Genomic DNA, 26,642 nt, shown 5'->3' on the forward strand with positions numbered 1-26,642 from the left:
ACTGAGAAGTCAGTTTTTATTGTGTGCGCGTGTGTGAATTCAGAAAGGAAGCAGTGAACTGACAAATCCCAGAGATCCCCCTTGCATAACAAATGTGGTGTATGTAATATAAAAGATTTAAATGCCTTGGTTCATGGTCCTCAGTGTATAGATTGGACAGCACTTCTTCAAGTTTTTGAAAATCAAAAAAAGTTCAGGCAAGTTTTTATCTGCTCTGCTGTCCTGTGATGAAAGGCTATGTTGAGTTTCAACTCAGAGTTTCTCTTAAATTCTGAGTCTCTCAGGAGAAGGAGGCATACCGCTGGGCCATTAAGGAGACGATAAAGAGTATGCTCGCCTTTGGATGGACGATAGAGCGGACTAAAGAGGGAGAGGCATTTGGAACACATACCTGTTCACGCAGAGTCTCTCAGTCTGGACAGGTATGTGTACGCCAGAGGCCTCGTTCTTTGTCTTACAGCATGTCTCGTTAAGGGTACCTTTTAGTAAAAGCAGTTTAATCGACCTTATTGATCTGAACCTCCTCAATACTGAAATTTACATATTTTTTGTCCTGTTTTTGTCTCTCCTAGCTGTCGTTTGAGGGAGCATCAACTTTTAGCCCCAAGTCTTTGGACATGAGCAGCATCACCTTATCATGGGACCAGTGTGTAAGCAACTGCCTCTAAGATCATTGAAGTAAAACCACGGTTCTACTTTTAACCAGCCAACTGTACAGGTGTCAGAGGTGGAAGAGGGATCCGTGTCAATGCTGGCCTGTTACCAGTAATGTTGTGTATCATGCAAAGAGGCAGTCAGTTTGTGCTACACTTTAGAATATTCCAAAAACGTTTCTTTACATGTAAACTTCATAATTTAAAAAGCTTAACAGTAGCAGTTTAACTACTCAGACACTTTTCTTGATACAATCTGGTTGCACAGATTTCATCGCCATTGAAAAGAAAGTTGCCTTAAAGTTGCCTTGATTGAGCTGCCATCAACTACATATTTTCATCACCATAGAATTGATAAGATAAGATAAACTATAATGCCACCTTAGGGAAATATGTTTTGTACTCTCCTGCAGTTTCTCAGAAAATATAATCACAAATGCTGCGTACTTAAAAGGAAAAAACAGTTTTCACATATACATTTACACCTTCTGACATCGGGGACACAAATAAACAAGCCCCATGGCCAACAGCCTACATTACCTGTAAGTGACGGACATTAGGAGAAATACATGGTTCAGCCTGCTCTGGGGGACCCTGAATCGTCATACTGATGGTCAGAGCTGGAGCTATACTGATTGTGATGTGGGATCAGACAATATTGTATGTGCCTGTCTAACTATAGACAGCTGATTGTTTAGATGGATGGCTATTTTTCAAATCCCTATAATTTTCATAGCAGTCTGTTCCAGACAAGCAATCTATCCAGTTACTGTACTTTAGCAGACTGTTATAGCACATTTTATAATACCCTCTCACACAACATGGTAAAATAGAAGCATGAACTTCAGCTGAACTCCACAGACTATTCTTATGTGTAAAAAATACTTCCTCTGTTGTAGTTGTTTCTGCTCCTGCTTTGCTGTTACTGGGTACAGCACACATTTTCCTTTGACACCTTTTCCTGAAGAAAAGTGTTTTCCTTGTTTGAAAAAAGAGGGATCTAAACTCTCCTCTTGGTTCTTAAGGATTTATAGATGCCGCTTTAAAGAGCAATTGAAAGGAGTTGATCTTATTAGCCATTGGTTAAACACCTTGTAATGTATCTGCAGCAAAACAAAAATAATTTCCTCTTGTGTTTTGTTTTCTGATCCGTAGGCTATGGCGGAACATTTGGCTGAGAACTACCACAATGCCTGGGCTAAGAAGAAGAAATTGGAGCTTGAGAGTAAAGGTACCATACCATGGTGTCAACAACTGTTCTATATGCTATTTAGTTTTTGAAGTGCTCTCCTCTCATAGTGCACAGAAAAATAACAAAATTGCAATGTGTTTGACCCATTTCTGCTCCCAGGAGGGGGTGGCCATTCAATGTTTGTACCCTATGACACCCTGAGTGCTAAGGAGAAAACCAAGTTCAGAGAGAGGGCCCAAGATATCCTCAAGTTTCTTCAGCTTAATGGCTACACTGTGTGGAGGTGAGCACAGAATGAGCTTATGATTGCAGGGGGCAATGTGATTACTGCGTGTTCAAGGTGGGTAGCAATGAGTCCCATTTTCATGTCACAGTGTTATCACAGAAACCAGACCCCTGTCTCTTTTTTTTTTTTTTACCCTTTCCTTCAAATACAGGTCACAACATGAATAGAGCTCACGCAGTGAACAAGATGACACTGCACAACCAGTCTTGAAATTCTTGTGTTGAATAATACAATATTTATGCACTATTTAAGCTCTGTGTCTTCCAACAGAGTAGTTGTTTGATATCTCTCCTTCTACAGGGATCGGAGGACTGGGGAGTTGGAATTTCAAGCTGTAGCCAATTGCTTCAGCTACACTCTTCTTCGGCGCCTGCTGTCTTACACTGAGGAGGCTCAAGAGCACATGCTGGAGCTGGGTAAAGTTATGGTGTTCATAGAAATGAAGTCCAACTAACAGTAATAATTCATAGAAAAATAGAATACATAAAAGGATGTTTGCATAACATATTTAAAATATATGTTACACTATGTACCGTACCTGATATTGTAAGATTTGAACACATCACTGGGCCTTGTGAATGGACTTCAATCAGCATTGGTTAAACAGACAAACATCCCATTGAGTCTAAACTAAGCAAGTCTGTGTCAGGATAGTTTAGATTTGAAATATCTCAAAATAGTTCAGACCTGGCGTGAGTATGTGAATCTTTCTTTCTTGCCTTAAAAGAAACATGAAACCCTTATTATTGATGTTTTTCTGTTCTGTTAGTGGAACCACACTTTTGTTTCTAATGTGATGGGATTCAGTATTTCATTGTTTTTTGCTTTCCAGAGGTGATGCAAGCCAGAGGACAGATGTCTAAAGGAGAGAGAGCTCCACAACAGCAACTATTAAATTTTTTTTCTAAGGTCTGACTCCAATCAATACATGTAGCAACCCAGTCGAAATCTACTCTCTGTTATGAAATCTCTAACATTGTTAAAGCCTCCTACCAATGTAGTTTTTCCAATGCTACTCGCCTTCCTCTTTTTAGCATTTTTATTTTCCATTTTTGTATTCTAATTAGTTTTGTTAAATGGTTGCTGTGGGCAATCCCGCTAATAAAATCCCTTTGTGGCAGTGTAATTTATTTAACCATTTTGGAAATCCATGTGGGTGTGTCGATTCCCATCAGGGCATTGATTAAAGCTCCCCAACCAGTCCTGTCTCCAAGGAGCCAGCCAGTGAAATGGGCTTATTATTCATTGTTGGACCCCCAGAGTCAGACACTGTCAGCCGAGACCAAGAACAGTTCTGCCTCAAATGTCTACACCCCTCCCCTCTCAATCCACCTCACAGCTGTGCATGACACTTTCCATGACTCTGCCTGCCTGCCTGTCTGTAAGTCTGTCAATGAATTGCCAGGGCTTCATAGGAAGAATTAATAGAGTGCAAAAACATTTAACATCCTCGCCCTCTAGGTCATTGTTGGGTCAGTCGGTACGAACTCAAGTTAATCAGGCAGGCACTGCTCAAACACTGTTTTTTAATTAATATATTTTTGTAACAAACTTGCTAGTCAGAGGGAATGTAGAGGGACATGGGTGATATGTTTATTTAAATTTGTTCATCGCCAGTTGCTCAATTTCACAGGTTGTCCTTCCTCTTTTGGAACAATATGTGAAGAGCCATCGTCTGTATTTCCTGTCTACTTCTCTCTGCTCAAGCGGAAATCAAAGCCATGCCTCAAAAAGAGAAAAAGAGATGATTGCAAGGTAAACAGAAACAATGTTCTTGTGCGGCCTCAGATTCTGTTATTACAGGGACAATATTCAGACTTGTTTTTGTTAACAGAACAATTCTCATTCTTCTGATTTGATGTCTTGGTCTTATCTTCCCCACTCCCCTTTTGTCTTTTTTCCTCACATCCAGCCTCTTTTGTAAGCTTGCAGCTCTAGTGAGACACAGGATCTCTCTCTTCGGTAAGGAAGGTGTGGATAAAAAGCTTTAGAAACTAATGTGTTCCACATGTCTTGGTTTTTGCTTCTTGGGATTGTCTTTGCTTGGCCACAATTGTGTGTTTGAATCTGTTGGCTCTGTTATTGTACAAGATTCATCTAACCTCTTTTGTGTTCATGCATAATCTCGAGTGCATAACTCTTGGTCTGATTTTAAAATGTTTGTCTCTGCGTGTTTTCCCAGGTAACGAAGGCTCACAAGTTGCAAGCTGCCTCCATGTTTTGGCTCAAGCTCTGGATGCTAGGTAGCTAGATGGCACTACAGTCACACTCAGTCAGAATCGATGCTTTCGCTCTGCCTGCGGTCACATCAGTGTCACACAGCCATGTCTGAGGATGAGACGCCTGGTGTAATTGAGGCACTGATACACTGATGCTATCTAATTGTGGTTGATATCACTTTTACTCCCAGGGGACAATGCCTCTGAAGCGTGATACTAAAAGTAGAATCTTGACTCTGCAGAGATTGATTGTATTTGGATCTGCAGCGGTTAGATTAGAAGATGATTTAGTCCACTTAGTGATTTACTATATGCTATTGTATTGTTATTTATTAAGATGATTCACATTTTAATTTTTAATACTTTCATATCAAAATGTTCCTTTTTTTTAAAGAAAACATTTTTTTTTTTTTTTTTTTTATGAATTACGCATACAACATGTCCAGAATTTTTGCTTGAAAATAAAGAATATAATATTTTCTTCCCACTTTCTGCCCTAGGACATTAATGAAATCAGCCCCAGAGTCTATCCAAGCGTCTCTGCACTCATTCTTTGAAGCAGCTGCAGCTGACCTGGAGATGATCGTGGAAAACCTCTCTGTGACCTTGGTCTGTTTACCTCAGAGTAGGAGTCAGCAGGCTAAAGGAGTGGCCAAGGTTCTCAGCTACAGCAGCTCCATTCTTGTGCCCACCCTCACTTCGCTCTTTCGACATCTTTGCATCCAGAACTTTGGCGAGGACCTCCTGTGTAAGGGCTACCTCGATAAAAAAAAGTTGCATTTAACACTACAAAATGTAGCCCCAAGTACACAGTTGTAAGCACAGCTAATTAACATAACTTTCTGTATCATCTCACAGTAGTAAAATTGAAACTGTCATGTTTTCAGTAGTCTGGTGTAATTTCCTCCATATGTCATGCAGTTGAATGAACAGCTGGTTTTTACAACCTTAAAATCCCTCAAGGACATCCTCCGTTCTACTTCCTACCTTCCTCGTCTTTGAAACCAGCTCTCATTAAGCGTCTCAGTCATGGCCACAGAGCAGCAGGAGCATATTGTCAGCCTCACTAATATCATAGCCTCCATGGATTCCTTTATTTCTTCAATCACTAGCTAGTCTGTATCTCTGATTGTATGCTCCCAGCTTTCCTTCTTTACCTTTTCCTGAGGTCCATCATTGATGGATCTCAGACTAAAGTGTCACCTTGTCTTTTCAGTGGGGAGTATCCAGGTGTCCTGTTACAGAATCCTCAACAGCCTGTACTCACTTGGCACCAGTAGCAGCATCTACATGGAGGGGTACTGCCTTTATTTCAATGTGATGTCAGAAGTTGTGAAAATGACAAAGTCACCTTGTAGCCAAGTTTTCAATATTTACTGTCTTTACCTTGATTTTGTCCACACATTCTTTAAGGTGTAAAAAAGATTGTTTAGACTTAAAGGTCACTTCAACCATTTTATTGCATCATGTACAGTACTTACCGGTATTCATTAATATCATTGAAACGGAATACATCTGATGTCTACAAGCTTTGACTATCACTGTTGGTCTTTACAAATATACATAAGGGTTATAAATGAATGCATTACAGGCATAGTAGGTTATGAACAGTCTTTGAACTTGAAATAGAAAAGAAAGCGGCTGTCACGTTCAGTCACATCAGTAAAAATGTACATAGTCTGAGAGTTTGACAAGTCATAATACAATATTTCTGTACAGGCAGAGGCCAGCAGCAGGCGCTTGTCTGGCAGCCCTGACTGGGACTTTCCCTGTATGCTTCCTGGAGCCTTCTTATAATCAAAACAACCCCTACTCCATTTACAACACCATGAATGCTTCTGAAAGAGAAGGTAATAAAAAATCCCATTGCAGGCAGACTGTCATTTATCTGTTTTTGTCCGTTTAACCTTGTGCCTGTTGAATAGCTCTCACACTGCAACTTGACCGCTCTCTTCTCAGCGTCATGTTCCCTATCTGTTTCTTTTAGACCTGGGGCTTCCCGATCAGGTTGAGGACATGTGTCCCCTCCTGCCCTCTCTGGATCAGGCCCTGGGGGAGGTGAAGGAGTTGGCATGTGCTGGTGCTGGCGCTCGCCTAGCCCCTTACATCCATGTCACAGAGGTCACCTTGCCCATGCTGTGTAACTACATGTCTCTCTGGTGGCACTGGGGCCCAGAGGGACAGCAAGAAAGCCCAATATGCACCTCTATCACTTCTCAGCATGCAAGTGACCTTCTTGGCCACATCCTCCGTGTTATCCACAACCATGTGGGAGCTAGCCAGTGTGACTGGATGAAACAGCTGGCAGGTATTATTATCTTCATCCTGCATCAGTTGTGCCTTCTATTCTTCTTTTTCCCGTATTAACAGCTGCCATGCCTTTCAGTTTTCTCTCAGCCTATCATATGTAAAGCCAACTCTGAGCTGTTAAAGAGCCACTTTCTTCCACTGATGGAGAAGTTGAAGAAAAGGGCCGGATGCATGCTCCTGGAGGAAGAGCAGATGAAAGCAGAAGTGTGTGATACATCTGAAGCAGAGCTGCAGCTACAGGAGAAGTTTACTGTACTGGTGCGAGACCTTTACGCCTTCTACCCCCTTCTCATCCCATTTGTGGATTCTAATCGGTAAGGCATACTGCATATTTTAGTAGGCAAACAATTTAGTTATTTAAAGTATCATTGACTTATTTAAATATAATTTTTATTTACCTTAGCTTACTTACTTAGCTTGTCGACTGTGGTTTGTGCTTAGTTACACAACAGATAGTTAGTTCAAGTTTTAATTTTGTCTGTGAAACTTCATCAAATCTGCAATATTAATGTGATGTGTTTTGGTCCATCCTGTCTCAGAGCCAGCTGGCTGAAAGACTCAAACCCTGATGCTGAGCAGCTGTTCAGCATGGTGGCAGAGGTCTTCACATTCTGGGCCAAATCACACGTGAGGATGTCACATTGAAGTGTTTTTTTTTTTTTTTTTTTCATAACTTCTCTTGTTAATAACATCCAGGTGAATGTTCTAAACTGTTCAAAGTATTTTTTCTTTACCTTTTATTGCTAAAACAGAATTTCAAATGGGAGGAGCAGAACTATGTGGTCCAAAATGAAATCAACAACTTGGCTTTTTTAGTCAACAAAGACAACATGTCCAAGGTCCGACACGTTTATAAATGGTTATTATGACATTTCGCTTCCACTAATGGCCAGGAGCTAAATCACTTTTACTCATTGATACCGCTATTCATGGTTTTTCAATGCTCAGTTCGACCATGACAAAAGGAGGATGAAGAGGAAGGGGGACTGTTATTCCACACACACCTCTCTCATAGTGGCTTCTATGAAGAGACTTCTCCCTGTGGGACTGAGGGTTTGTTTTCACAACGACCAGATCCTTCTTGTGTTGGCTAAGAAGGGCTTCACCCAGGTCAGTTCTAAAGTGGACAATACCAGTATAAATACCAGTTCTGCCATGATTACAACACCATATGAGAATGTTCTCTGGTATTTTTATTTTCAAATATTTGCCTTTATTTTCTTCCCACAGAAGAAGACTGAGGATGAGATTCGAGAGGATGTTTTCAATTACCTCAACCATCTTCAGAGCGAGGTAATGACTGTCCCTGCACTTTTACTCTTTTGCTTTACAGTCAGACAGGATTTCACATGGATGTTCAATTTGATGAGTGTTGATTGTTTTACATTAGTTTTTTTGTTTCTTACGGTAAAAATAAAAACAGTCCTATCAGTCTGTCCGTAATAAGAACAAAAATGAAGTGCAATTAACAAGAAGAGACATCTACAGTATTTTAATCTAGATTGTTTTGCTACATCTTTAGGTGCATATCTTTTCTATATTCTCCACGTACTTTGCATATTGTTGACATGTTAAAAAATTGTGAAGAATATTAAACTGTAGCATGCTCTATTCGTCTGTTTAACCCAAACCTCATTTTTTATGACCTCAATCAGTGCATCATTGTTCAACAGACACAACAATGACATACTCACAATATTGTCTGCATGCAGTATTTGTTTATTTATGAGTCAGTGATAAATATGTCTGTTCATAAGTCACTGAATAAATCAGAACAAGTATTGCTTTGTCATTAGCATAGACACATTATTAAACAGAGCTGCTCTAAAAACATCTCAGATTGAATGGTTTAAATACCAACAACAACAACAAAAATTAATAACGGGGGCTTTCTTTTTCCTTGTTACAGACTTCAAACTGCTTTGGGCTGGAGGCTGTTAATGCAGTACACCCACGCCTGTTAGGGGCAATCGCTGAAACGAAAGAGACTGTTGACAAGATTTTGGAAATTGCACGTGTCCTGTATTACCTGGATCAGGTAAGCTTTTAAAGGAGTAAAACAATTATCAGTAAACCATTCAGGAGTGCAGTGAGAGTTTAAACAAGGCTTAATTCTTCAAGTTTCAGCCTCTGCATGCACTACCTGGCTTTTATTAATGAATATTCATTTTAGCTATTTGATATTACAAAGCTTTTGATTATTCCTAACACTAATTTAATTTGAATATATTACAGTTACAAGTTATGCCTGCAGTGCTAATGCATGGTAGGTAAGTGCATGACAATTACATGAAGGTTAACCTTGACAACCAGCACTGAAAAGCCCTTGGATCTTAAAGGTTCACGAGCACTAATTAGTTTACAAATCTTTAACTTTTGTTTCAGGTCGAACACCCTCAGAAAAGTAAAAAACCTGCTTGGCACAGGGTCTTATCCAAACAGAGGAAACGAGCGGTGGTGGCCTGTCTGAGAATGGCTCCTCTCTACAACCTACCAAGGTACCAACAAAATATGTATTTACAGTATATAGATAATTTTCAACCACACAACGGTTTAAGCTCAATTACTGATTAGACATTTTGAACTGAAACAGCCTTGTCAGAGGGAGAAGATTATCTGATGGCATACCATTAAGGTTTGAGAGTTTTTAAAGTTGCGCTTACAAATTAAAAAGTTGAGCTTGAGATGAGGATATGAAGGGTAGGAAGAATAAGGCTAATGGTTAAGTTAAGCTTTCAGAGATGTATTTTATTTTATCAGAAATCCCCAAATAAATGAAGGAAATCAGTATCATCACATACCAGTAGTTAAATTTCTTTCTTAACCCTGAAGAAAAAAAAAAATTTCCACACAACAGTTAAAAATGATAAATATGCTGTATGAACTTTTACAGAAGCACCATCAGACTTCAAACCTATTCACGTTTGTAATAGGCAGTTCTGCATTGAGCAGGCGACAGTACAGTTATGGAGCGGTAATGTAAAACCTAATTAGGCACCACCATGTCAGGTCTAGAGGGAGCAAAGCCATTAGCATATAAAAGCCCTGCTAGTGGTTTGAAGGTAGTTTGTAGGTGGTAAATCGAAGCCTGATCCAAAGGCAACTGGACTTAGATGAAGATCTTGAAGATGCTTCACTTCTCCAATGAAAGGCTTCTTCAGTCCTAAACTAACTGATGGACAGAGCTAGAAATGTAACCTTCTGTGGATCATTAGCGTGCTGATGATTTACAGAAGGTTACATTAGAGTCGTTAGTTGAGTGGTTGAACTACTTTCACCTAGAGTCGTTAGCAGGTGGTATGGGATTTGTATTTTGGTATTTGTGTCATGGAAACATACTGTAGTTGTGGTGTAACAACCTTTCCTTTTTTTACTTGGTCGTTGTTACAATCTTCACATGTACTGGAATAAGAGGCCTTGATGAACGAGTACCTGTAATCATGAGTCTTATCAGAGCGCTTTCACAGTTTAATACTCGATGTCTTACTTTCATTTGAACGATCACCTTATACATTCCTCTTCCTCCTCAGGCACAGGGCTGTCAACCTCTTTATCCAAGGCTACAATAAATCCTGGATATCTGCTGAGGACCTCAGCTTTGAGGAGAAGCTTGTTGAGGATTTAGCTGTGAGTGAAAAAACAAACCATATCCACATCCCTAGTTTGGAAGAAGACAGTCTTAAGAAATTGTGTCAAGAATTGATGTGGAATTACGGCTGTCCCACCTCTACAATTATGTGCGTATTTAAGTTTACTCAAATTTTATTGTGTTTTTAAACTGCCTACAGGACACACTTCCTGGCAGAACCTTAAATATGTCATATTTATTAAAAAAGTAAAACATAATCAGGGCCTTTTGGCTATTAGTTTAGAAGTCATCATAGTTTCAGACTCTGATCTTGTCCTTTTTTCATCATATCCTGCCTCCTGAGACCCCCCAACCTCCGCCCCACCCACATCCCGCTATAAGATGCACAAGTAAATAGGCAAGATTGCAGGATTTCAAGGGGAGTCTGTCCTGAATTTTCCAGATAATTAAGAGGAGTCAGGACAGGCGTGCATGTCTAAAAAAAGGCCCTTTCCCCTCCCTCTCTCTCTCTCTCTGGCCTGCAGAAGGGAGGAGTGACAGAGTTGTGTGGAGGCGACAGAGAGGAAGAAAAGGATGTGGGAGACGGTGCTAAACCAATTGATCCCCTCCTACAGCTCATTACACTCTTCAGTCGAAGCGCCCTGACAGAAAGGAGGTGTGTGCTTGTGTGGGTGTTCATTATAAAAGATCTCATGCAATAAAGACCCCATTCTACTTTTATTAATGGTCTAACCTATCACCAGGAAAGTCGATATTGAATTGGTCCGAGGCATGATTTTTGTTTTGGTCCGACACCTGTGATTATTGTCTTGTGAAAGGCTGAATTATGTTATATGTTTCAATTCATAGATTCAACCTGCAGAAAGGTGTACTGATTGCAATTTGTATCTCACATACGTTTTTATTGAACTCTAGTATTCAAATACGTGTGTCTTATTTATTCTGGGAGGTTGTGCATGGATGCCACTGATTGTGAAATCTAATTAACAGCACACTAATTTGTGAAATGTTTTTTTTTCTTCGTTTAGTTCTCTCCCTGTTTATGGATGATTTGTTCAACCAATGCGATTTAGATATTTCTGAAAAAAAAAAACCATGATGTCCTGCAGAGACTAAAGATCCATCTTCACATTAATATGAACTGTTTCTCTCCAAGTCACTGTAAACAGATCAGGGGAGGGAGAGCACTCAGTGGCTTACACGACAGTACAGTGATCAAATGAGCAGGATTTAGATTTAGGCCTGTATCACAAAGTTAGTAAAAAAACATTTATCATCCCTCTCACAGATGTTTTCTTTTTGTTAACCCTTACCAAAGGCATCATTTCAATAATCACAAGACAGTCAAGCAAAGGTTCATGATCTATCCCTGAATGTGATCACATACAACTAAACACAAACAAGAACAAGTCTTCTAACAACACAGCGGCTTCTTCAACAAGCAACGAGCAAACTATAGTATTTGACAAACACAAAGATCTTGCACACATAATCTTGGAACAAATAGCAACTAAAATGCAGCTGCAGAACGTAGTTATGTGTACATTTAGGCTCATAGTATTACTGGTGATCATTAGTGTATGAGAATATCTGACTGTAACTCTATATCTGTATTACTCAAATGTATTTGTATGGCATGTATTAAAGTTTACAAGTCATGCTGCAACCAGGGTGGTTTCAAACATAAAGGGAGAAAATAAATAAATTATAATGCAAAATATGTTGAAAGTCAAAAGAAAGCTTACTATTATATCTTATAAGTTTAATAACTAGAATGTATCCAGTCTTTCAGGAAGTCTCTGTTGTAGGATCATATTAGGAAGATGTACAAATAGTTTATCTCAGGTCTTGTAGGGAAAGCCAAACTGTTTTGCCAGTCTCTGAACACTCTGGTCGTCCTCCCCTCTCACATCTTTGCACAGAACTCTGGGATTAAGAGAATTGACCGGTCGACAGGGGTTACATTTAAACAGGTTGATCTCTTATCTAGCTTTGGAGCAGGTAAAATGTGCAGGCCAGGGTTCATCCTGAAGTCATCCTGCACTGAACAGATCCAGTGGGGATCCTGCTCACTTTAAATCCTGCTTCCTAGTGCAGACCTTAGGTGAACTGCTGTGGTCAGTAAAACTGTTCAGTGCCACTGAGCAGCCCTGTGGGTAAAATACTCCAGGTCCACACAGCACTTTGTGGCTTTTCAAGGTGATGCTACATTAAACTTAGTAAACAAGGGGATCATGTTTAAGTGCTGTGAACAGATCTGCTGAGGATTGGATGCATATTGGCAGAGGAATTTTGTCATCGGCGAGCCATTTTTAGAACTCTCAATCTATCCCCACAAGGATACACCGGTAAACAATATTATCTCGTCTGTCTTCTCTTTCAGCAGAAAGCTTGGAAATGACAGTCTGTATAAGTCTTATGCTTCAATCATGGCAAAGGTAAGATAGGATAATTAATCACTTTTCTTTAATACAATCATAAACATTATCATGCAAACCTTTACTAACTGTAATGTTCCATTAGTTAGAGTAGTATCATTACACAGAAGTAATAAAGTCAGAATTGTGTATTTAAAGAGTGTCAGAGATAATCACAGCCAGTACTTGAGTTGAGACACTAAAGTGTAAAGAGACAGTGGTTTCCTCCCTCTTTTTATTCTTATTCGATGTTGATCGTTGGCTTTCAGAGCTGCCAAAGTGAAGACGCTGATGATGAAGAGCAGGAGGCCAAAAGCTTTGAAGTGGGTGAATTGTCTCTTCAATCTTTTTAAATGTATTTTTTGTATAAAGAATGATAATACATTAATAAACTATGAATATCAAATGTCAGTTTTCAGTGTTTTGATTATATATTTTGATGATTAAAGATCTAGTTGAGATACAATAATAAACGTCCCCTTCCTTGGTTCAGGAGAAGGAGATGGAGAAGCAGAAGTTGCTTTACCAGCAGGCCAGGCTGCATCGTCGTGGAGCTTCTGAGATGGTCCTCCAAACCATCAGTGCCAGCAAAGGTAGGAAAACGTTACATACTACCGATAATCGTTTATATTGATGTCAGTCTAATGCCTGGTTGTGCACTGTAAGCAACTTTGTCTACTGAATAAAAAAAACAGGAATGAGCAGAACTCTCACCTCAGTAGCTGATACATACATTGAAGCATTACTTCCAGCCTAAACGTTTTCTTAAAGTACACTTCCTGATTGTGATCAATTTGTACATTCCACCAGGGGCCATGGGTGCGATGATCGCCCCCACATTGAAGCTGGGCATATCTGTTCTGAGTGGAGGGAATGTCACTGTTCAACAGGTACAAATCTACATTGTTTTCAAACATTCAAATTATTCATCATGTTTCTTTAGATCTACTAGATATGTTTACATATTACCCAATGATGTTCATATCATGAAACATAAGTATTATGTTTATTATCATGGACACTTATAATAGAAGTGAGTGGTCAAAGTACTTGGACATTAAGAAGCTGCAGCTAGTAGGGAAAAAAAGCAAGATTGATTGTATTAAAAAGAAAAATATCAAATATAAGAAACACAAGTATATACCGGTACATGAACAGAATATCAATCACATTATTACAGACTCTGGCTCCAGATAAGAAAAAATACAAAAGACATAAAATACATGAAATACTGAAAATATTGAAAAAGAAGAGTAAAGCTGTTAAATATGTGGACTGTGTAAGATTTTACAATGGACAAAAAAAGTATTATATATTAGATAGTATAAAAAATATTTATTTTAATGAATACACATTCTCACTTTTGAGCCCATTACTTGTGTGGAGGATTTAGAGTTTGCTATCACGGTATATTTGTTGAGATGAAGAGCCTTTTTTTTTCCCTTTTCGGATGATATCGCCCTTCAAATTTTCTTTCTTCTTATGAACAGAGACTTGACGCACAAACACTGCAGCAAAGCTTAACATGTAAAAAATGTTTTAACCTAATCACATCCGCTTCAGATGAGGTCCCCCTCCTTTTATCAGACCTTGTCTTTGATGCTTTTGTTGGACAGAAAATGCTGGATTATCTGAGAGAGAAGCAAGATGTTGGCTTCTTTCAGAGCATGGCTGGACTAATGCTGTCATGTAGGTGAGTGAATGGAGGAACATTCTCTGTCAAATGTCACAAACGCAGGCAGGCTTCATCTTCTGAATGATAAAAATAGTAAGAGCACTAAAGCTTTTTTTTTTCTGTCCTTTTGTGTGTGTGTTTTTTTTTCTATCCAGTGTTCTGGATCTGAATGCATTTGAGAGACAGAACAAAGCTGAAGGATTAGGCATGGCCATGGATGAGAGCTCAGGTACTGAATTCATATGGAAACACAAAAAGATGCATCTCTGTGTGAAGCCATGTCCTAGTAGAGGAGACAGCTGTGGGATCTCTGGTCTCGAACATAATCTGGATTCACACTTGCACAAATGCATTTTTTCTCTTCAGTATTACCATCAGCTGTCCATTGACTTAATTATTCTGTCACTCTACCTCTAAATCTTTGTACATCCATTCATTTGCTACAACTCCATTTTTCCCCTTGACTCTTTTGTATTTTGCCCTTCACTGCCTTTTTTTTTCAGGAGAGAAGGTGATGCCTGACAAAGACGTAACCTGCGACCTGTTCCGTTTTTTACAGCTGCTCTGTGAAGGACACAACTCAGGTTATCCATCCTATGTTGCAGTTATCTGACACACTGAAACAACAAATAGATGATGTTAAAGTCTATTCAGGATGAGGCACCACATACTGAAACACACACTAAAAATGACATTTTTTTTTTATGTTTGTCACTTTACGGTATCAAAAGCTAAGCACTGATTCATTATTTCTGTTCACACATTTGCTTTACTCTAGCTGATGTCCATCCTCTGATAAAATTGTCTACACAGAGTGAGATGCATTCAAATTTTTCTTGGAAGGCCAACTCATCATGCTCTTACTTTTTCCACGTTAGATTTCCAGAATTACCTGAGAACACAAACAGGCAACAACACCACTGTCAACATCATAATATCCACTGTGGACTATTTACTGAGAGTGCAGGTAAGCAAACAGTTACATGCTCCTCAAGGATTGAAATGGCATTATTGTCCAAAAAATTATTTGTTTGGACATCATGAAACCCTTGTTTGGCTACTGAGTCAATACAGATCTGTCTTTCATCCATTTGAAGACGCTGATTAGAATTCATCACTTATAACATAATGACATTTCACAATGCTGCCTTGGCTGTTAGGAAGCTTGTTGTATAAGCTCTTTGACCCATTAAACATTTTTTTCTACCACACTGCAGGAGTCGATCAGTGACTTTTACTGGCACTATTCAGGGAAAGATGTGATTGATTTCCATGGCCAACAAAACTTCTCCAAGGCCATTGAAGTGGCTAAACAGGTCTTCAATACACTCACAGAGTACATACAGGTCAGTGAGTTTCCATGACATATTATAGTGTTACAGATAATCTTTTGAGCTTTGAGGCATGCAAGCATCTGCTTTGTGGCTCTTGACTGAATATACACTTCATTAGGTCTGCCTTTACAATAGAATTGCTTTAATCCTACATGCTCTGTTATGTGTTCTACATGTTACAAAGCTTGTAATTTTCAGTATTTGTTGACACTGTCTAAAAGAAGGCTGTACTGTTTGCTTAATTATAGACTTATTTGAGGCCAGTAATGATACACTTGTGTTTCTAATACTCGATCCCTGTCATGTATGGAAAGTGAGTGAATAAAATATATGGTACACCTTCCAATAAAATGCCATCCCCGCTGTCAAAACCAAGTATAACTACCTCAAAGATAAAAATGTTGCTTATCAACACCACTCTGAAAGTGACAATTACGACTAAGGTTGGCAAAATTGACATTGCTTCAATTCTGCATCTTTTAAGTGATACAATCTGGTAGAGTGGAATAGAGAGGAACTGATGACAACTGCACAGAACATCATTGTTCATAACTGAACATTATAACATTATTCAAGGAAGAATTTATGGCAGAAAAGTTGTTCCTGAATTCTACCAGTTTGGATGCGTCTGCTCACGTTGTCATCATACGCAGGGTCCATGTACCGGGAACCAACAGAGTCTTGCTCACAGTCGCCTGTGGGACGCTGTTGTGGGATTCCTCCATGTCTTTGCTCACATGCAGATGAAGCTCTCTAAGGTATAGCACATTATTTCACTGGCATTCAAATATTTTGATTCCCTGCTAAATTATGCAGAAACATAAATAAAGACATGAAATAAAATGTGTGACTTGCTAGAAGTTAAAGATATTTCCTTTTACACAGGACTCAAGGCAAATTGAGCTGCTGAAGGAGCTCATGGATCTACAAAAGGACATGGTTGTGTTTCTGCTTTCCATGCTAGAAGGCAAGATATCCACTTATCCTACCATATTGGTCGTAGTTTATGAATTGGAAACGAGTTAATCTTAATAGATGTCTTTGCTCTACCCTGAAGGTAACGTTGTCAATGGAATGATTGGAAAGCAGATGGTGGATATGTTGGTGGAGTCATCAGGAAACGTGGAGATGATCCTGAAGTTTTTTGACATGTTTCTTAAACTTAAAGACCTCACCTCCTCTGAAGCATTCAGGGAGTACGACCCTGATCATAAGGGATGTATCTCCAGGAAGGACTTCCAGAAAGCAATGGAGAACTGCAAGCGTTTCTCACAAACTGAGACTCACTTCCTCCTCTCCTGCTCGGAGGCTGACGATAGTGATATTGTGGATTATGAGGCGTTTGTGGATCGTTTCCATGAGCCAGCCAAAGACATCGGCTTCAGCATTGCTGTTCTTCTTACCAATTTGTCCGAACACATGCCAAATGATATAAGACTAAGGACATTCCTGGAACTGGCAGAGTGTGTCCTGACTTACTTCCAGCCCTATCTGGGACGTATAGAGATTCTCGGCAGTGGGAAGCGCATTGAACGTGTCTACTTTGAAATCAGTGAATCCAGCCGCACACAATGGGAGAAGCCTCAGGTGAAAGAGTCCAAGAGGCAGTTCATTTTTGATGTCGTCAATGAGGGTGGCGAGAAGGAGAAAATGGAGATGTTTGTCAATTTCTGTGAGGACACCATCTTTGAGATGCAGCTTGCTGCCCAGATCTCTGGCTCTGACACTGGAGAGAGGTGTGTTGAAAAAGAAGATGGGAGTGAAGACGAAGGTCATGACAACAAAGGAATTTTCTTCCTTTATCAGTGGATGTTGTTGCTGACATCTTTACTTTCTGTCAAAAACCTGAAATTCATAATGAAGATGTCCTTTAAGGATATCCTCATGTCAGCTCTTTTCTTGCTCAGATTCATTGCTATGGCTCAGGTTCGGTGTGTTTGTGCCGTGGTTCACAGCATCTTATATGTGCTGTATATAGCTTTTGTCAGTGGTGGGCTTATAGAGGCAGCCAAAAGGATGAAAATATCTGACTTGCTGGGTGGGATCCTGGAACCAACTCTTGATGAGGTCATGGAAGTGCCAAGCGGTGTGGATCGTCTGAGGAAGTATCCTGCCAGTTTTTCTTCCCAGAGAGAGTTGAGGGAGATTGGGCAGGAGGCAGCTGTGACCTCCCCCAGGGACGTGGATGTACTGTCAGACATATTTGGCCTCCAAGTGAAGAAAGAGGGAGGTCAATACAGACTTATAACACAAGACCTCACTGCCAGTCTGTCTGACCTGTTCAACACAGCCTCCAGAGCAATTTCCACCACTGATTTTTCTGAGAAGCAGCAGGTGACCGTACAGATTCTTTTGTATGGTTTGATAATGATATCCATCACTGTTTTTTAAAAATCTTTTAACACTCAGTATGTTGGATTTTACCCCAAGAATCAGCACAATTTTTTAAACTTTAGCGCTGCTTTGATACCCTGATTAATATGAATTTTGGATTTCCTCATGAATTTTATTTACAGCATCTTAAAGCCCACACCGCCCCAGAGGAAAAACCAGAAGATGAGGAAATACATCTCACAAAGTAAGTATCTTGCTCCCCCATAACATCCTGCATTACCTTCTTGTCAAATTAAAGCCATTTGACATTCCCCTGTTTGGATGGGCCTGTTTGCAGAGGGAAGGAATCTGAAAAGAAAACGGGGAAGGAGGAAGCTGAAGCAGAATTAACATCTAAGAAATGCTCTCACAAGTCGGAGGAAAAGGATAGTCAACGGTCTGCTCTCTTGGAGATTATAAGCACTCACAACAAGAGCCTGCTGGTATTAAGTACACTTAGTTAGTCACTTGAGTTTGCATGCGCAGTCACAAACACACAAAGGAAATCAACACTTGAATACCTTTTCTCTTTCTCCCAGAATTATTTTGCAAGGAATTTTTACAATATGCGGTTGCTGGCTTTGTTTGTCGCCTTTGCAATCAATTTCATCCTCCTCTTCTACAAGGTGAGTGTTCTTGTGAGAGATATTCTTAACTACACCACTTTAATTGGAGAGTATTTGACAAGTAATTAAGTGTACTTTATTAAATACCAATTTTGAGGTACTTCAACCTTAGATGATACAATTGTTTGTGGGAAATAATGAGCATGCCAATATCATTCATGATATTTTAAGCCTGTGTACATAATCCACTTATATTATCCTTTCCACTCAAACTCTAATATAATCCACTTCACTAAATATTGTTTAATTTTTTTATTTTTTTATTTTTTTAATTTATTTTTGTGCATTCAGATAGAACTGAATTATATTGAATGTTTTGTCTTTGGTGCAGTCATTCTTTGATTTTGTCCTACTTTCTCCCCAGGTCGCATCCTTGCCTGCATCACAAGAAGAGAAAGAAGTGATCGCATCTGATTATACTGAGGAACTGAGCTCTCCTGCTGAAGATGACAATGAGGCCGAAGTTTATTTTGTGCTCGAGGAGAGCAGTGGATACATGGAGCCATCACTCCATTTCCTGGCTGTAGCACACACAGTCATCTCCTTCTGTTGTATGATTGGTTACTACTGCCTTAAGGTAAACCACAATGAACTTTCAATGATTTGTTTTTTTAACTTTTTTTTTTTTTTTTTTGCTTACAAAGAGTCTTTTACAAATAATTTGAATGTCTTAGATTTTAGGCTTTGCAAACTAAACTAGTTCATTTTTTATTCAAAAAATCAAGTAATGCTGTTGTGCATATGATTGGCAGGTACCATTGGTTATTTTCAAACGTGAGAAGGAAGTGGCACGAAGGCTGGAGTTTGATGGGCTGTATGTGACAGAGCAACCGCCTGAGGAGGACATCAAAGGGCAATGGGACCGACTGGTCATAAATACACCGTATGTTCAGAGTCACTTGATAAGCTGAGCCCATGTCATATTTACATTAAATATAAAAACATGGCTCACACTTTATATTAACCCACCACTTATAATGAAACATGTTTTACGTTCAGTCATGGCATTAGTAAGACAGTACAGAATATTAACTGTCAACATTATTTTGTATGTAACTAAATGTTGGATTAATTTCTGATTCTGTCTTTTCAGATCCTTTCCGAGTTATTACTGGGATAAATTTGTGAAGAGGAAGGTAAGATCTTTGGAAGACTTCAGCAGTAAGTTTTCACAGCAAACATATTATATGTTCTAGTCTTAATGTGCCTATCCATGCCTGCAATTGTGTTCATATTTCACTCAGTGATGCTGCACCAGGAACTAAATGAAATTTAATGAGCCATTTAATGGCATGTGTAATTATTCTCGGTTATCAAAATGATTTGATTTTCCTCTCCAGAGACAGTGCAACACTTTTAACTTCCTCATTCAGGTTCTCTCTCCTGTTATGGAGACATATGAAGTAATTTCTGAGTTTTAGAAACTCCTCATACTGTAAGTCTTTTAAATAACATCTTACTAAGATGAACCATTAAAAACTTTTGGTCTCTGAAATGAAACTCAAATACTGTAACTGGTTTTAGTACTTAACAGATTAAAGCATTAAATCAGCAGGAACAGACATCAAAATCCCAAAGTCTTTAAATATCTTCCAAAGAGCACAAAGCTTAATCCTTTAAATCAAACTTCCTTTCAATCAAACATTCTTTGAGAGATACCTGTCTGGTAGCTGTATTATATACGGTAATAAGGGAAGTTTTTTGTATGTACACATGTATGTTAATGTAGGTTGTGAAAAGGTCAGCTACTTATACTGTATATTGTTAGCCTGATTTCTAGCCCAGGTGTTAATATTATTCTAAAGGGTTAGTAGGTCTTTTGTTGTAACCAAATCCTCCCAAGACTGCTGAACGGTGGTGTCACATACATATTTAACGGGTACACGGGGAGTGACGTTTCCATTGAAGGAGAATAAACCTACAAGCAACCAAAGTGGTGACGACATCAGACTGTGATCTCTTTGGAATGGCTTGAGCTCTGAATATGACGTTGAAGAGTTATTGCCAATGACCAATGCTCAGATATCGGTGGTATAGAGTCACCAGGGAGTTTTTATTTTTTTAAACATCTGTTGCATTTAACAGTTTTGTCAGGACTCATCTAAGATACTCTTGAATTATTGAAGTGTGTGTAATCTTTCACTGCAGTAGATTGTTCCTTGCACAATCTATTAAATGAAAGACTGAAGCCGGATGTGACAATGCATGTAAGGTATAACTTTTTAAAGGATCTCCTCAGAGCTGTAGATATTTTAGAGACAGCTTGTAATTACCCTTTAATAGATTTGCATCTGAAGGTGCTTTCTCCTCAAGCCTCTGTGCCTCAGAGTCTGCCTCCTGGTCATTTTTAAAGTTTGCAACATTGTATTTTAGAATGTGCACTGCATCCCACTTTAAAAGCCAGTAGTAAAATTGATAGTATAATGCCTTGAAGTGGTTCTGGTAATCCACTTCTGTGTTTGGAAGATGTTGATATTGCCTCCCATAAGTCTTTATGTTGGTAATAACAAAATGGCTCTCTAATAAAACTTGACTTTTCGTTGGCCCCTGTTTTTAGTCAATAAATAAAGATCCATAAAGTTTCAAGCACCATGAGAACAAACTTTGCGTCCTTCATAGCCGAGGTTCAGCTAACATCAGCAACCATGTAGGAGGATAAAGGTTGTAATATAAGCAGAGATCAATATCCATAATATATACGCTGTACAAATGTAAGGGAACGATAACACGGATCAGAGTTACATTGGTCATTAACACAACCACTGAGCCGCTACGAGGGGGTGCAGTCTCTATGGCCCTTAAAAGCACCGATAAGAAAATCCAGAGCTTTTGGTTCAGTATCTATTAGCAACACGTTCTTGCTGTCAGCAGAACCAAACTGCCAGCTCACTAGGCACAGACGGAGCAGAATAATTCCCTCATGTAATTGGTTATTCAGATAAAAATACTCCGAAGGGATTGATGTTTAAGTCACTGTGTAAACATGTCTTTTCCCCCTGTCAGGTGATGGATAAGTACGGTGACTTCTATGGCTGTGAGAGGATCAGTGAGCTCATGGGTCTGGACCAAACCGCTTTAGACTTCAGCTCTGAGAGAGAAGAAAGGATGAGGCTCGAGAGAGACACTGCCTGGAGTGCTCTGTGAGTAGAAAAAAAACAAAACATAAGACTCTCCCTTTCTGTATTCATGAGGGATTTAGGGGAAACTTTAGCCAGCTAGTTTTTGTAATTTCTTGTGCCTCATGTGCAGTTTTATACCTAAAAAGATGGTGGATTGTTGAACCAAATAGAATTTTAAACAGATGTGCCTTGTTTTATACAATGAGGCATAAACAATCATGCATTGATTTTTTTTCCCAGTGTAATTTATACATCATTGTCATGAATGATAAATCATTAGGCCTACGATTTGGTGATATAGCATGCAAGGAGCAGGTGACTGTAAACAAAACAGCTTGCTTTTCTGTAGGTTTGCTTCCTGCATGTTTTCATGCAAAGACCAAGATATTGATGAAAATGAAAAATTAATATAGCCCTTCTTTATTTTACCCTAGAATTATAGGAATCCTACAGTAAGTGACAAAGTGTCATGTCCAGCTCGTGTTCCTCCACCCTTTACGTTACATTGCAGCTGCTTGAATATTTATATTCTTTGCTCTTATTAATAGCCATTTCACAAAAAAATGTGTTTGTGACTTGTACCTAAAATTGGAGGCCAGACTAAAGCAGGTCCAGGAACATTATGGTGTACTTGAAGAAGAACAGGACATTCAGAGATAAAGTCACATCATACACAGGCTCTCTAAGAAGAGACACTGTTGCAACATGGGGTCTGATTTTAGCCATGGACATTTTGACCTTACTCTCCCGGTGCTTGCCGTCATGTGTCTTTGTGACGGTCATATTTATTTCAGATTTAACTCCATTGACGTGAAGTACCAGGTCTGGAAACTGGGAGTTGTGTTCATTGATAATGTAAGTTTGGTTCTGTCAATATTAACATTTTTAATGCCTTTTTACTGTTTCCCAAAATAACAAGGTTAAGGTGTCACCGCCTAGATAATCAGATATCATTAATTAGTGTGTGTAAAGCCTGTTTGATATATGACCCTTACCTACCGTAAAATCAAATTTAAAATACACACTTTTAATACCTATTTTTTTAACCAAAAAGTCGGCTGCATCCTATATACGGATGTGACAAATATACCAGTAATATGACAAATATACCAGTATAAAATGCTGACCCAGGTGCCCTCATGACTGTATGTTCAGATGCTGCCACCATCACTCACTGCACGCGAAATGAAGATATTGAAAAGTCGCCTCCATTCATTGTGTAGGTCATAATCCTGTGTACAAAGAATACGGTGGTATAGTATTAAGATAATAAACCTTTGTGGAGTGATTGATTTAAAGACTCCTCAATTAAAGTGAAAGAATGACCAACAGAGGTGTGCAGCATGACTCACAGCCGGCTCTGGGTCCATACTTCAAAACTTTCACAGTAGGCTGAGATCTCAACTAACGTACTGTAGCTTGTAGAAGTGCAAACTCCTACAAGTGAAATCAGATGGTACTAAAAGAGCGACACATCTGCACGGAAACTGCATGTTTAAGACTTTGATAAACCTTTTTTTTTCTCTCTGGGAGACCCCCAAAACAGTGTCTTATATCCTGGTATGACTTTTATATTGGCCTTTACAGTAATGTGTCTTATCTCTTATGCTACTGTTCTAATATTAGTTAAATACAATGGCACATGCTGCAGGTGTGGCAGTAGTAATATCCTGTGACTCAGCCTTATCTAAAACACACATTTGTCTCTGTATCTGTCCTTGTAATCTATACTGCCTGATTTGATGTGTGTGTTTTCTTCTCTGTGTGCTCACAGTCCTTTTTGTACTTGGCCTGGTACATGACCATGTCAGTTTTGGGCCATTATAACAACTTCTTCTTTGCTGCCCACCTTTTGGACATCGCCATGGGCTTTAAGACACTTCGTACAATCCTTTCTTCTGTCACACACAATGGGAAACAGGTGTGTGTGGCCCTGTCTTTAATTATTTATCCATCTGTCCTTAATGTGTGTTCAGAGGTGTAGTTTGGTTGGGATGTTTGCTTTCACACTTAGGGGTTGTATTGGGGCTTTTCCAAGAAGAAGAAGAAGAAGGGTATTAAAGCCCATCTGCCTGTGGTGCATTTTTGTAATTATGTGTGTGTCTGTCAGTTGGCACTGACTGTTGGCCTGTTGGCGGTTGTGGTCTATCTCTACACCGTTGTGGCCTTCAACTTCTTCAGGAAGTTCTACAACAAGAGTGATGACGATGACACCCGGGACATGAAGTGCAATGACATGCTAACTGTGAGTAAAGTGTGTATGTTGACACAGACACACACTCAAACAGTCTGTCTCTCTTGCCTTCTCTATCTTCCTTTATCTGCCCTCTCTTATGTTTATCTCTCTAATACAAATTCAGCGACACCTCAATTTCGAACTACTTAAAGTGAAAGGAGAAGGGGAGGATTCTGACGGTAATCCCCATTGTTGGAGCCTCTTGACTTGTCCTTCATACTTTTCTATTGAATGATGGACAGATGGATAGAAACCGCTCCTGAAGCCTCAGCTTTGTGTTTTGTTTGACTGTTAACACCTCGACTGACTGCTTTATTCTAATGTGGACTTGACTGTCACTCACACAAGCAGGAGGATGAGAAGTGATAGTATTTGAATAAAACCCTCCTTGTATAATTTAGGCAACAATAGGATACTCAAGTAAATCCTGGTTCACACCAACTGTGTAAATGCTGTGTCTTTATCCACAGTTATTTCCTATTCTATTCACATTTCCACCCCACAACCAACATTATTTAGATGAGTAAAGTCCAAAATGGAATAATATGTATCTTACTATAAACAGAATGCTTCTCAATATCTAATTTTTAAATCTTTTTTAATTTTTTGTATCTAAGAAATTAAGGAGCCCCCAAAAACCAAATAAGAAACCTCCCAAGAATACTTCCACATTTTGAATGTTCCTTCAAATTTGAGCTGTGAATTTTGAAGTTGTTTTTTGTTCAAATACCTTGCTGAAAATATCCTTGGCACCTTGCCCAACCACCTGAAAGCTAATTCTTCTTACCCCATACTCTTACATAATATCCTTGAGGGCTCAAAATGTCTTGGGGGAAGACTAAGGATTTAAAAAGCCTTCACATATTCTGTGCAACTGTGTTCAAATTCTGCCTGTCTGAAACTTCTAAATGCCCCTGGAAAAGCAACCAGAACAGAGACGGGGATGACAATGCATGAAATGAATGCTTGCTGTTTGGAGACACCATACTGTAACCCTCCTTAAATACTTAACATGTTTTCACCCTCGCCTCCAACCTTGTCAGAAACAAGTTTGACTTGAGTAGTTTGAGGAAATAATGTCCTCATCCTCAAGTTAAATGCATATCAGAAATGAAAATGTATTGTCTTTCAGTGCTACATGTTCCACATGTATGTGGGAGTGCGTGCTGGCGGGGGCATTGGAGACGAGATTGAGGACCCAGCTGGAGATGAGTTTGAAGTGGAACGCGTTGTCTTCGACATCACATTTTTCTTCTTTGTCATTGTCATCCTCCTGGCTATCATCCAGGGTGCGTCACACACACACACACACACTTCAGTCGTTTCACAAGCACAGTTCAGCTTGAGGAAATGTAAACGTGCATTATTATGCACATCACACAAATACTAAATATTCACCTAAATATTCACCTTAACTACGAGACATTTAATGCATTTTATATGTGGAAATGAAAATAAAGAACATAGTATTTGTATATTCCCCCTGAGTCCTTGAAATTTTCAAACACCTGTTATTCAGAGACAAGCACAGCCATACACATGCCTATCTGTACACCAACAGACACACAATCTTCAACTTTCTTTCAGGCTTGATAATTGATGCCTTTGGGGAGCTGCGTGACCAGCAGGAGCAGGTGAAAGAGGATATGGAGGTGAGCTTTGACATTCTGTCTCACACGTACATTCTCTCAAACACAATTTACACACTGAAAAGAACAATCCAAACCATTTGGATAAACTATGTAATTAAGGTTTAACAATATCCACTGTGTTGTCAGATTTATATGGACGGTGAAGGATAAATACACAGTCAGTAGCAAAGTAAGGTTGAGGTCAGTTGTAATTTATCTTGAAAAGATGACTGATTGAAAAAGGAAAATGTTTTTGTGGTAGCACATATATCAAGAAAGCATGGTACCTACTGTACTCTACTTCTCCTAAATAAGTGGTGGGTAATACTTGGTGGATTGCTCCCTTCCTTTGGGGAGTAAGTCTTGGCTTCAGGCAAAGGAGTTCAAGTATCTGGGGGTCTTGTTCACGTTAAAATTGATCATCAGATTAGATTTGTGCAGCGTCAGTAGTATTGCAAGTGCTGTGCTTTCGATTTACCTGTTAATCTACCTTCCAACCCTCATCTATGGTCATGAGCTGTGGATAGTGACCAAAAGAATGAGATTGAGGAGACAAGCCGCCTGAATGAGTTTCCTCAGAAGGGTTGCTGAGCTCAGCCTTAGAGATAGGGTTAGAAGGTCGGACATCTGGAGCGGCTCCTTCGCATCAAAAAGACTCAGTTGAGGTGGTTCTGACATCTGATCGGGATGCTTCCTGGTCGCCTCCTTCTGGAGGTTTTTCCGGGTACGTTCAACTGGGAGTAGATTCCAGGGGTAGACCCAGAGCTTGCTGGAGGGATATTATAAATCCCCTCTGGCCTGCGAATGCTTTGGGATCCCCCAGGAGGAGCTGGAAAATGTTGCTCGGCAACTTGCTTAGCCTGCTGCCACTATCACCCGGCCCTGGATAAGTGGAAGGTAATGGATGGATGGGATAACCCAAATCCCTCATGTTTCAAATTGGTGTATTTGAAATTCGAAAAAAGGAAATTTGTAAGGGATA

At 39.4% G+C, this 26,642-nt stretch overlaps 1 protein-coding gene across 1 annotated transcript in view; it reads left to right on the forward strand.

The window, feature by feature from the left end:
- The window catches only part of ryr2b (ryanodine receptor 2b (cardiac)), a 67,867-nt gene that overhangs the window by 31,560 nt on the left and 9,665 nt on the right, over positions 1-26,642 (forward strand). The window contains exons 56-101 of the mRNA XM_065959822.1: positions 285-422; positions 573-650; positions 1,809-1,884; positions 2,008-2,128; positions 2,432-2,547; positions 2,964-3,040; positions 3,765-3,886; positions 4,044-4,093; positions 4,314-4,374; positions 4,851-5,098; positions 5,567-5,648; positions 6,070-6,200; positions 6,338-6,658; positions 6,737-6,974; positions 7,200-7,287; positions 7,413-7,499; positions 7,609-7,770; positions 7,891-7,953; positions 8,570-8,698; positions 9,046-9,158; positions 10,191-10,287; positions 10,774-10,904; positions 12,636-12,687; positions 12,936-12,989; positions 13,160-13,259; positions 13,477-13,556; positions 14,283-14,359; positions 14,497-14,570; positions 14,845-14,925; positions 15,220-15,308; positions 15,559-15,687; positions 16,329-16,433; positions 16,561-16,642; positions 16,733-18,009; positions 18,192-18,253; positions 18,347-18,491; positions 18,588-18,674; positions 19,039-19,251; positions 19,427-19,557; positions 19,768-19,810; positions 21,678-21,814; positions 22,588-22,648; positions 23,568-23,714; positions 23,904-24,038; positions 25,162-25,318; positions 25,617-25,681. Of these exons, the coding sequence (XP_065815894.1) occupies positions 285-422; positions 573-650; positions 1,809-1,884; positions 2,008-2,128; positions 2,432-2,547; positions 2,964-3,040; positions 3,765-3,886; positions 4,044-4,093; positions 4,314-4,374; positions 4,851-5,098; positions 5,567-5,648; positions 6,070-6,200; positions 6,338-6,658; positions 6,737-6,974; positions 7,200-7,287; positions 7,413-7,499; positions 7,609-7,770; positions 7,891-7,953; positions 8,570-8,698; positions 9,046-9,158; positions 10,191-10,287; positions 10,774-10,904; positions 12,636-12,687; positions 12,936-12,989; positions 13,160-13,259; positions 13,477-13,556; positions 14,283-14,359; positions 14,497-14,570; positions 14,845-14,925; positions 15,220-15,308; positions 15,559-15,687; positions 16,329-16,433; positions 16,561-16,642; positions 16,733-18,009; positions 18,192-18,253; positions 18,347-18,491; positions 18,588-18,674; positions 19,039-19,251; positions 19,427-19,557; positions 19,768-19,810; positions 21,678-21,814; positions 22,588-22,648; positions 23,568-23,714; positions 23,904-24,038; positions 25,162-25,318; positions 25,617-25,681 (6,312 nt within the window). The remainder of the gene's footprint in view (positions 1-284; positions 423-572; positions 651-1,808; positions 1,885-2,007; positions 2,129-2,431; positions 2,548-2,963; positions 3,041-3,764; positions 3,887-4,043; positions 4,094-4,313; positions 4,375-4,850; positions 5,099-5,566; positions 5,649-6,069; positions 6,201-6,337; positions 6,659-6,736; positions 6,975-7,199; positions 7,288-7,412; positions 7,500-7,608; positions 7,771-7,890; positions 7,954-8,569; positions 8,699-9,045; positions 9,159-10,190; positions 10,288-10,773; positions 10,905-12,635; positions 12,688-12,935; positions 12,990-13,159; positions 13,260-13,476; positions 13,557-14,282; positions 14,360-14,496; positions 14,571-14,844; positions 14,926-15,219; positions 15,309-15,558; positions 15,688-16,328; positions 16,434-16,560; positions 16,643-16,732; positions 18,010-18,191; positions 18,254-18,346; positions 18,492-18,587; positions 18,675-19,038; positions 19,252-19,426; positions 19,558-19,767; positions 19,811-21,677; positions 21,815-22,587; positions 22,649-23,567; positions 23,715-23,903; positions 24,039-25,161; positions 25,319-25,616; positions 25,682-26,642) is intronic.

Source organism: Labrus bergylta, chromosome 10, assembly GCF_963930695.1.
Source record: "Labrus bergylta chromosome 10, fLabBer1.1, whole genome shotgun sequence".
Lineage (NCBI taxonomy): Eukaryota > Metazoa > Chordata > Actinopteri > Labriformes > Labridae > Labrus > Labrus bergylta.